This window comes from Chiroxiphia lanceolata, chromosome 1 (assembly GCF_009829145.1).
Source record: "Chiroxiphia lanceolata isolate bChiLan1 chromosome 1, bChiLan1.pri, whole genome shotgun sequence".
NCBI classification, from domain to species: Eukaryota; Metazoa; Chordata; class Aves; order Passeriformes; family Pipridae; genus Chiroxiphia; species Chiroxiphia lanceolata.
In genome coordinates, this window is record NC_045637.1 from 60,528,198 (window position 1) to 60,540,164 (window position 11,967).

Here is an 11,967-nt window from a genome sequence, read left to right on the forward strand (position 1 = left end):
ACTTGTCATTTTGGGCACGATAAGCCTTGATGCTGTCAGTGCCTCAGGAGAAGCAAGGGGCCAGCAAAGGGGGAAGGCCTGTGCGTTGTAACTGTACTACCTATAACTAGCCCTATTCCCTCCTCCTAAGATGTTGTTTCCCTGGCACTGAGACTGGCTTTTGGCGTGGGAAATCTGATGTCAGAAGTTTGGGAACTGCCTTGACAATTAATTCACCTTTATCTTATGCTCTGTACCAAATACAGCTGCACTGGTGGCTGATCCTCTGTTGTGGTTACACATGTAAGGCTGAAGCGTCTAATCATGCTGGGGGGTTTTTTTCAAAACACAGGTTGGCATGACCTGCAGCTTTCAGACTAAATTATTATAGTGATCCTTTCCAGCTGTAGATCTATTGTGAAAATATATAAATATGATTTGCCACTGGTGTTACACTTGATGCTATAAAAGCAAAGGATCTTTCTCCACTGAAAGTCTGTAAAGTGAAAACTACAAAACAAAACCTTGTTTTCTTCTGAAACTGGTTGTAATGCTCTCTTCTTCTCACTGTTCCAGACTCTATCTCTTAACTAAATGTGTGTCAATCCTCCAATTTTCTTTACTGTATTCCCAAGCAGGTGAGAGACAAAAAGGAAGATAGCAACTATATGTCAGTGCCTAGATAAAAAGGTGCAAAATTAAGTTATGAAGCTTGCCCTCTCTAGCAAAAAGAGCTGATCTTCTATTGGCCCAGCATAGCTTCTTCTTCCCGGCAGTTTATTGCTTCTAATCATACAAATCAGGGCTCATTCCAGTATGATTTTGATGAAGTCCACAAAAGAGAGTATACTCATCTCCTCCAATGCTTTGGATATTGAAACAGAACATTTTTTTCTGAGATAAGATAATGCATTAATTGCTTTACTTATTAGATGAGCATTAGCTTTTGATATAAGCCATTCCATAGACTCCTGACACTTTGCATGCTGAGCAGTCCTGTCCTTGAAGTTACTGTAGTGCACAATGATCAGAACTTATCGCTGATTTTTTTTAACATTTACTAGCAGCGTCTTGGCAGAGGGTGACCTCTAGTACTGTCTCTAAACATTTTCAATTTACAGACTCAAGAATTTTTGCTGCCTTTGCCTCTCATTCTTTTGAGGAGGTCAGCCCTTTATGAATTTGCCACAAGAAAGAAGTTCGAAATACCCTATATACTTAAACCACTTACCAGGAATATAGCCACAATGAACACACAACATACAATTCATTTTAATATTTACAGAAGAAATTCATGTTGTTTTAAGTGTACAGAAGCAGCTGCTGTCATTTGGCTATGAGCAGATGTTAGACCTCCGAAAGCTTCGCTGATAATTAAAATACTAACAGTTAGTGTTTTACCCCAGCTGCAGGTTCTGTTTACTGTAAATTTGATTTTAATGGTGCCTCTGTGCAGTTATTGAATAGAGGTTTGTTTTCTACTATACATGCAAAAGTGTCTACAATGAAGACAAATGGTTATTTCTCATAATTTACTCTGGAAAGATATGAATATACACTGTAATGTAGTTGAGTTTCTAAATGAAATACAGATATGACTATCACATTTGAAATGGTAGTTTTTGCTGTCTTAACTAACAAAAAGAACTGGGGAAACTTGTAGTTATTCCCAAGCATTCTCCCTAAAAACTGCTGTGCTTTTCAAATGAGTTGAGATGTGCCCTCGAGCAAAGAACAGGTGCTTCTTTTTCCTCAAAAGGTGCATAAATCAGAATAGATAAATACAGAGAATCGTGATACTCGTATTTGATAGGTATGCCGAAGAATATAATTTCTGCTTGATCGTTTAATAACATGATATTTTATTTTAGGTGTCTCTTACAAGTGTCTGTTCTCTTTAGTGCATATATGTACATCTAACATTGGGGAAGGCCAGCCATTTTCAGAATTGTTAATCCCAAGGGCCTGATTATGCAAACACAATGCATAATGCAAGCTACCATGTTTAGTCCCTTTGAGACTATTGAGGCTAACTATGGCAGTAAGCAGTACTCTTGATAAATAAATGTTTATAAGACCAGGATCTAAATGTACGTATTCTCGAAAAACAAAAACTCTTGCTGAGATAATAATGACAAAAAGGATTTTTTTTTCTTTTTTTGACAAAGCCGTTACTGTCTGGAACTAGACCTATTTCAGAAATCCAGATCATTTTCCTTATGAGCAGAGCTTGTGGGGTTTTTTTTTCCCTGATTTGTAGTTACCCTAATACACATATAAGTGTTCATATTATTTTTTTATTATACTGTATGTTCTCTCTGCCTAGGAAACAGAAATCTCTGGTTTTACCAAGCACAACCAGAACCCCTTGAAATTGGGATTCTGATTTAGAAGTGCTAAAAATGCACTTTACAGTTGCACTGCAGGGGATAAAACAGAAAGAGCGCATCCATGTATCATCAATGTCAGTTGTTCCAAACAGAGGGCCAGAGTAGCCTTTGAAGCCGGACTGCCAAGAAATGTCCAGGCTGGCTCTCCTCATCTCAAGCTGCTAAATTGCACTGGAAGAGATAGCTGAAACACTCCGAATACATTCCTGATGCTGCTTGCCTGTGTAGGTAATTGCTGTATATGCCACAGTGAGGTTTTTGCTCACACGTCAGAGTTGAGAAGAGAAGCCGGCATGGTGGCAAACAGGTAAAGAGGTTGACGAGAAAACTGGCTACTGTGCAGGTTAGGCAGTTGTAGATTCTGCACGTTAACATTGTACGTTTGCCACCATCAGTGGGAATTTTTGTATGTATACTTTTCATTTGCATAGCCTCTGTAACACTGGGCTCTATAGTATTCATTTTTGACCTTGAGTGCAGGAAAAGAGAAACTGAATTTTTTCCAGAGAAGGCCTTTTCCCAAAGGTTAATTGGACATTGGAGGGAAACTAAACCAAACCAAACAAACTGCCTTAACACCCTACCTGAATGGCTTGGCTGTTTATTTTGGTGATTGTTTTTTTATTGTGTCTTTTTGTAGCTGTTATCATAGTTCTGTAAGGTGTGGAAGGTAAAAATGGCAAGCAGGAAATTTCAGTCTGTTTTTCAAAAGAAAAAATATTACAAAAGTACTTTCTTTTGCATTTTAAGAAAGCTAAAGGATATCTGCTGCTTTTTAAAATACCTGGAACGTTAAAACTTGATCCTTTATTCAAGCAGTTCTTAGAATACCTTGAAGTTTCCAAACATGATTGAGTGGTTAAGGACAAAGCTAGAAACTAAGGATGTTTTGAGTTTCAGCATTGAAACATGACATTACTGTATTTTTAGGTATAAAATGAACTATGAACATTGTCTGGGAAGTGGGGGGATTTTGCTTGTTTAATTTTCTTTCTACAATAATAATATATTGAAAGAAACAAAAGCCTTGCTGGATTGGCATCTTTTGAGATTTATGTACTTTGTGTCAGTGGTGGATTTTTTTTTTATGCCTCTTAGGGAGATGGTTAAGTCTCCTATAGGTATAGTTATTTGTACTGCTTTACAAATATTTGCTGCCTTTGTGGACATAATAGTTGTAACAAGGGCCATTTTGGGTTGCTGATTAATTTCACTTCTCGGTTTGACCCATCGTATTTTCTTTCCTTCAACAGAAGACATGAATGAGCCTTCACAACCTCTTATTTAGTAGCTTAACTAGCTGGTTTAAAAAATGCTGGCCCATGCATTGCTTGCACATAAAAGCCTTACAAATGATAAAGAATAGTTTTTACTATGGTCAAGGAACAGAGATCTGAAAAATGCATCTTATTATTATGGCCTCCAAAAATCCAGGTAATCCCAAAGTTATGACATTATGCCACTGTTCTTAGACTGCACTTAATTAATTGAATAAAGATCATAACAAAAAATTTAATAGAAAGGAAAAAGAGGAGAAACTTGTAGCTTGATGAAGGCGTAAGTTACTACCTTACGAATTTGAATGGTGGACTTACCATACCATTCAAAATATTGTGCTGCCATGTAGACAATAGCTTTTAAAATAAGAAAATCAGTTGCTCATTCAAGTTGAATTTTTTGTATCTTTTAAATTTCTTAAAGATTGTATTTAATTGAAAGAAATTTTCTTGCATTCATGTTATTTAATATTCATTGCATTTTAATAGATACAAAATATTTGTTTGTGTCATTAAATAACATATCTCATCACCAAAGTATGAAAAATTAAGTGTTACTGAATAGGAGGCTATAAATCAGGCCTCCTAGAACTTCTACAGAAAAGGAAAAATGGCTGTTTTAAGCTTGCTGTGTAAATGCAGATCATTTCCATCGTCATAATAGATTATTTCATTTATGACTTACTGCTTTGTCCTAAAGTGCACCTTGTGAAGGATGTCCTCAGCCCAGCCTCGCCACACACAACCACTTGCTACAAGTTTTGGGGAAGGATTAGAATTCTAAAGAGGCTGCTGGCTGAGAGCAAAGTGGTGCTTTACATATAATATTAGCCCAGACCTTCCTAACGCATTACGCGTTCCTTTCTGAGACAAGTCTCCTTAATGCCATCTTTATCTGCTACACGATGCATGAAATCTACTTTCTGTTTTAGAACTGCAGCTGACCCCCGACCCCATGAGTGGCGCCACAATGTGACCTTTCTATTGTCATCAGCTTTCATTCTCCTGAAAATTCTATGAATTTTTATTACAAGTTTTTTTAAACCAAGCTGAGGCTTCAACAAATTACTTGACACAGATGAGATGAAGTTGTTGAAGTAGTGTTAGATAAGTTTTACAGCCAGCATGTGTGCTGCTGAACAGTACAAAGCCAGTGTCCTACAATGTCATACACCAGTAACTGCTGAGCCTACTATTGGATAAATACATCATTTTATGGAACATTGATTGTTCTATAAACCCAATGGAGTATTATGCTCTATGATCAAACCATTTAGATTGTGTGTAGAGCACAGAAAATGCCATATTCAGGATGGTACTAAAAGTGCCATTTGTGTATTTTATGGATGTCATTACGGGGGAAACTTCTCTCTGTAGGCCCTGTTTACTGCAAAATTTTTTAGTCTGTAATGACATTTTTCATTCACAACGTATGCCTTCAAGAGAGGGGGCCCTTGTTTTATTTGTTTCATTCGAGTTTACTGCACAAATCCTGTACATTTTAATTAAATGTAAGCTTAACAAAAGAATAAGGTATTTATTCTGTGGGGAACAAATGATGACAGTAACAAAAGAATAAAACAGACACACAAAAGGAAGTCAGGTATTGAGTAAGAGAGAGGGGGAAAAGGTACTAAGCCCTATTTGTAGTTTCCCAGAAGCACATTAAACATCAAAGCATTTCTTTTAGCCCTATTTCAGGAGTTTGTGGTCTCAGAGAATTAAAATAACCTGCGAATATGGATTTAATGTCTAAAATTTCCTGACATTTTCAAATAAAAAACTAACAGTCGCTCAGGACTCCAACTGATAAATAATGGCTCTGCTGAAATGACAGACTTCTTGGAAAGAAACCAATTCTGTGATCATTGCACCCCTAGATATGAAACACCTCCTTACAAATTGTCTGAATATGAGCTCTCGTATCATTATATTTTGTCATTTTAATGCCTGTTTGTGTATCTTTTTAATTTGCCATGACATGCAATCAGCAACAAGTCCACTTTTCCTAATATTAATGTGGGCTTGTATTCCAGCTTATGTTTGCCGTGTCAGCCAACACTTACCCCTTCTCTTTACCCATTTTTAAGAGGGGGTGAGAGGCAGGCTGAATTTACTGGGACAACATGATTTGTTGCTACATACAGTCCAGTAATGTGACATGTTCCTTAAATACATAAAAATTCCTGCAAATGTTGTGTTGGATAGCAGAGCTTCATTATAAAAATGGCGGCTAAGCCTCAAAATATGTTGTTTTCTAAATATCTGCCCAACTTGGCTTTACACTGTTAAAACAAAAGAAAACCAGTAAAATCTGCAATTCATATTTACCATGAAAAATGACTAAAATTGAAGTTGATGTTCCCAGTAAATTCTTGGTCATAGTCCAGTTAAAATTTAAAGTTACAGTAGATTCACATTAGTTTAAATGACACTTGAACTTCTACACAGCTCAACATTAATTCATTATAGTTGAAATGGAAGAATCTTCAGTGGGTGAATCTTTTACAATCTGATTGAGGCTGTTACATTTTATAGGAGCCATTTTTCAAAGCAGTACTGACAGCACTCGAAGTTATTAAATTGCTGAATCAAAAGATGGACCTGCAATCGCATTTATGAACTGTGATGGAATAGCTGGGGTTGCACTGAGCTGAGGTTAAGACGTTGGTGTAGTTAAGCTTCATCACACCCCTTAGTGACAGCAGTATTTACCCATGTAGTTTACTTTAATGGTCGGGAAGTGGCTTAACTCACCTCTGGATTCAAATAGATTAAGTAAGCAGTCAGAATGGCATAATTATCAGTGCTGCGAGGGATTCACCGGATAGCTCTTCACCCAGGAGACTTCCCATTCAATTGCACAGTAAAGACTGGAGTTGCATAGATTTGCAGGCACAGCATTTATTTGAGGAGATGAAAACAGGATGAATTCCCTTTTTCTTTCCCTTCCCCAGACCAGAGTTTCTCCTCAACGCAGGGATGCTGTGTCCCGTACATAAATTACCATGATCTTAGGGGAAAGATGTCATGATTTTACTGTGTGTGTGTGAAAATTATGATCGTAGAGTTATTTTGATTTTGAAATCCAGTGGAAAATGCATGATTTGTAGAGTTATTTTGATTTCATGCCACATCACTGCCAGACTCCTCTTTTATCATGTCAACAAAGCAAGATTCCTGAGAGAATTAATTACTTCTACTCTATTATAAAATGTGGAGGAGCTAAGACAATTGTCATTTTATGTTGATTTCCCTTTCCTATTTTTCTGCTCTTTGGGGGGTCTTGTGAATGTCAGTGCCTACAGAGAGCACAGGAAAAGTGGGGATAAGAACCAATCAGTCCATAGTAAACTTCCTTCTTACTTATACCCGACAAAATGTACTTCAATTGCATGAGCCTAATTTATCATGCAGCATCACCTGGAAACACTGTAATGGTTTAAATTGTTAATTTTCTTTTCCAAAGATAACCTGCCTTGAAAACCAAGATGAAGAAAGTTGTATAACATCAGTTTAGACTTGTGAAGGTGATTTGCAACCTTTCAGTTTGACAAAATTACTTATGTGCTTCACAGTACAGTTCTCCACTAGAAGAGTCATAATAGAAGAAAGGATGGTTGGATGGATGGATAGATAGATAGATGATAGATAGATAGATTAGATAGATAGATGATAGATAGATTAGATAGATTAGATAGATAGATAGATAGATAGATAGATAGATAGATAGATAGATAGATAGATAGATACCAATATAAGAACTCAGTCTTCTAAGCATTGATGTTACTTTGGAATATTAGCTTGATATGTGCCTTGGCGTATCAAGTTGCTAGAGGCTGCAAGGTGCCAAGTACTCAGTCTTGGAGTAACACAGCTTCTAAATGTGAACTTACCTTTGAGCAAATTAGTCTGATTTTTAGAGCCCATTTATTCCTCTGTGTGATCAGGGCCTGACAGCTCTATGCTTTGGGTGAAAGCAGTTAGACCAGCTTTAGTATAATTTTCTTAGTTTCTTGATGTTAACGGAGTACAGTGTTCACTAGAACTGACTTGGACAGTACAGTTCTAGACTGAAATTTGATTGTAAAAGTCAGGGTTTTTTCCTTGTCTGTTTTATCCTAAGCAAGCAATGGCATAGCTATTTGTGTTAGTGATAAGATGCTACACCTGTTATTCCAGAGATGTGATTTCAGTTTTGTGTAGGTGAATTTGAACTGGAGCATGGGTGTGGGTAGTCTGAGCATCATGGACTCAGTCAGCCTTCCCAAGGTCTGTCTGGCATTAGACTCTCACCTCATTCCCAGTGTCCAGGACCCACTTTTCTCTCTGTGTGCATTGGTTGTGGCCCAAAGCTTACTTCCCAGTACATACAGTAGCTCCATGGATGCTTCTTAGTGGCACTGCCATGGGAAGACAGTGAGTGCTAGAGCTGTCCTTCCAAGGAAATCCACTAAGCTGGTGGTCACAGCTCTCAGTTACGTCTTCCCAAAAACATGTAAGGCCATGTTTTGAGAATGGTGGGCTTGACTTTGTGCAGCTGTGGGAGCCATTTGCCTTGCTGAAGCTTGTTAGCGATGAGAACTGAGAAGGAAACCTTCAATGACACAAAACCAGACCAAGTGGAAGAGCAAGCAGTTGGAATATGGAGGTTACATGTACTATAATTTGTTAATTGATTTCATGTAGAAATAATTAGGAAGCATATCCAGGAGGTTTCTCTGGATGATATTGTATAGAATATCCTGCTTAGGGAAAGAAAGCTACTGGGTCTTTTCTCCAGGTAACTAGGCTACTGACTGAGTCAGTCAGGGGTGCTGGAGCTGATTCTCAGTAGGAAATGAAGGGGAAGACAATGGCATCAAAATGACAGCATGGCAATTACCTCGCCAACAAAAGCAGGGTATTGAGATGATCAGCCACAGTTTTTCAAACCCAGATATGTTTGATGTAATATACGATTCTAAAATTCATTACTGAAGTACTGAAATATCATCAATAGGATCTTCTGTAAAAGATGAACATGGCTTTTAACTGCATACTGTATTTACTTGGGCTTTTTTATATAGGATATTCTAAAAAACACATTTAAATTGTTAATAAGCTGAAGAATGGGTAAACTCAGCAATTATTACAACCTGTAAATATTTTATTTGGAAAACATGCAAATTGGCTTTGTTCATTTGCTCATTTTACCTGTGTTTTCTACCAGTGAAATCTGAAAATTGTCAAGGATTTTTTTTCCATTCGAGCTACAATTTGTTAAAGTGATGAACTGATATTTGCCATGATACCACGTTAACAGCGTATTTTACCTTGTAGGCATTGTGTCCAAGTCCTATGAGTGCCGACTGAAGGGGCAAGGAGCAACCTTTGTGGAAACTGCAAGTCCTTTTACCGCAGCAGCACTGGGAGAGGTTTCTCCAGTTAAGGAGAAGGTCTTTCGGGGCAGTAGAAGACAGCCACAGTCACCTGAGGAAGTTCAGCAATTTATTATTATTCAAGGATATGACAGTGACTTTGCCATTGATGCCTCTGTGGAAGAAACAGCAGTGGCTACCCTTCAGACATTAGCAATGGCTGGTCAGATGGCCAGGGTGGTCCATATCACAGAGGATGGGCAAGTCATAGCTACAAACCAAAACGGCTCCCACGTGAGTAGTGTGGTTCCAGGGCAGATACTTACCGAGCAGTTAGCAGATGGTGCAACACAAGTGGTAGTGGTGGAAGGAACAGGAGCTGATATGGAGGAGGCTGTTCAAATAGATGCGGTTCCTGACTCCAGTAGCACTGTACTGCAGCAGATAATGCAACAAGAAGTTTTAGATGCTTCTGAAGCTACAGTCAATCCTCCAGAATCCTCCTCGGCATTAGATGCCCTGCTTTGTGCTGTAACAGAGCTGGGTGAAACAGAAAACAAATCTGGACTCCTTGACAGAAGCAGGTCTAGTCACAAAGATTTCTTGCAAATGCCAAACCCTGAGATGCCCAGCGTTCCCAGTGATGCAGAGGGACAAGAAATACAAATGTTCCACGAAGTTCAGGAGACTCAGGAAGATACCAAACCTATGGAAGTAGTGACACGGGTCATGCACCCATCGGCTATAATTGCATCTCAGGAGAGAGCTCAGGCTGCCTTCAAGAATATGGTCCAAGGAGTATTACAGTTTGCTGTGTGTGATACAGCTGCAGCCGACCAGCTGATGAAAGAAGGTGTCACTCAGGTCATCGTAAATGAGGAAGGGACTGTGCATATGGTAGCTGGAGAAGGCTCTCAGATAATTATGCAGGAAGCTGGTAGCCACACACTCAGTGTCCAAAGTGAACACATGGATTTAGTTGAGTCGGATGGGCAAATATCACAGATTATTGTCAGTGAAGAATTAGCTCAAGCCATGTCTCAGGGCTCTGATGGTGACTTCTCTGAAGGTGCAACCCACTACATCGTCACAGAATTGCCACCTGACATGCAGGATGAGCCTGGTGTGTACTCACATGCTGTGATAGAGACAGCTGGGTCTCAAGACATTTTGCAGGCTGGTACTGCTCTAAAAGCAGAAGCTGTAACCCCTGATAGAGCAAGAGAACAGCTGGCAAGCATGGTCATTTATACAGAGGGTGGCTCACAGGTAATTCAAGGCCAGAGAGATTATAACAAAGTACAGGAAGCATGAAGAGCTTCACCTCATAGTCTGGATTCAGGGCAAAGCTGGATATTACCAGAATCATGGAGGCACTGTATTCCTGGAATGTTTTCTGTAAAGCCTTCTCAGTAGAATGTCCTCCTAGCCAGGTAACAAATATGCACTCTACAGGAAGTGAAGATCAGCTAATAGGAGGAGTTCACTGAAAAGGATAGAACAATTTTGTTACAATAGCTCTAAGAATTATTATATGGGATTATTATAAAACAAGCATATTAGGATAAAAGGATAACAGGATAAAAGGCCCCCGTCCCAAAGTAGGAATTGTTCTGTTCACTGTTTTCTTTGTTGATTTTTTTTTTTAATGTTGTTTTATCTCAGGGTAATTCCCTGCCTTCTGTCATTTTTGTGTAACATAATCACAGGAGTAAAATAATTGCACTTATATGTACGTTTTGTGAACAGATAAATATGCAAAAAATACAAACCCCACAATAACAAGGTGAACAGGTAAGCTTACATAAAGTAATCAGTGCCCTTCTTCATTTTAAAGAAAAGCAAGTGACATTTTGCTTTCTAAAATCTTACTTTAATACATCCTTGGCTAAAAATATGTTGTCAAAATAAGGACTTTTTGCACCTAAAATGAAACTTTTCATAGTAGTTTACTCTTTCATGGTATCACATAAGACTTTCCCTAAAGAAGAGCTCAAAAAAGCTACACGTCAGAAAATCCTTGGTTATACATATTCGGGAAGAAGAACTCAATGCCTGTAACTTCCACTTAATTTTAGATGAGAGTCCTACATAAGAACTGTGCATTTTTTGAAAAAAATATTGTCACTGTCAGTGTTTTGCTTTTCTTATAAATAGTGCTTCATATAAATACCATTTTGCAGTTCATTTGGTGAGCTACTTCTGAAATGTTATGGGGATTTTTAGAGAAAGTTCTGACATTGACATTAACACGTGGGGGGGAAAAGGTGACCTTGTATTTCTTGCTTCGTCCAGAATGTCAGTTATTTACTTGTGGATATACTGCAATTGTTCAATGCAAGTTCGTGTTGAAAAGATTTGTTTCATGATAAAACTGGTTTTGTTTCTTTAGAAAAATTGTAAAATATAAACTGGCAAGGTTTGGGGATTATTTGTTTTGTCTTTCAAATAAAATGTTAGCATTAAAATGAAGCATCATGATTTTTAATATGAAACAATAAACAGAACTGGCATTCAGCAGGAGCAAACAAACGCTATCTGTGTGTCTGTGTATTTTCTCTTTTCTCTCCTCTAGCTCACTAGATAGATAAAGATAAAAGAATCTAATTTCTGAAGTGTGCCTCATGCATGCTTAATATAATTGTATAAGTGTTTAGGGTATAAGCCATGCTGACTCTAGAGATAACTGGGTTTCCTATCATGTTTAATATCTTAAAATTATCAACTGTAAGAAAGTTGGGGTGAGGTAAAACGTAGTTCCTTCCTGAAGCAACTGTTTAAAAATGTATTTTCTAACAGGGCTGCTGAGAAAAAGTGCCTCATTCTGGGGCTATAAGATCCTTCTGTCTTTTTATCTCTTATTATTATTATTTTTTAAATTTTATTATTTTCCAAGAGTTGAGGTTGTATCTTTGTCAAACCCCCAAAAAAGTAAATTTCAAGTTAGACATCAAGATTCAT

At 37.9% G+C, this 11,967-nt stretch overlaps 1 protein-coding gene across 2 annotated transcripts in view; it reads left to right on the plus strand.

Annotated features, from left to right (window-relative positions):
• Positions 1-11,535, plus strand: part of ZNF407 (zinc finger protein 407) — a 338,560-nt gene extending 327,025 nt beyond the window's left edge. For both annotated transcript variants that reach the window (XM_032694069.1, XM_032694063.1), the window contains exon 9: positions 8,969-11,535. In XM_032694069.1, the coding sequence (XP_032549960.1) occupies positions 8,969-10,320 (1,352 nt within the window). In that variant the 3' untranslated portion in view covers positions 10,321-11,535. The remainder of the gene's footprint in view (positions 1-8,968) is intronic.
• The last annotated feature ends 432 nt before the right edge of the window (positions 11,536-11,967 follow it).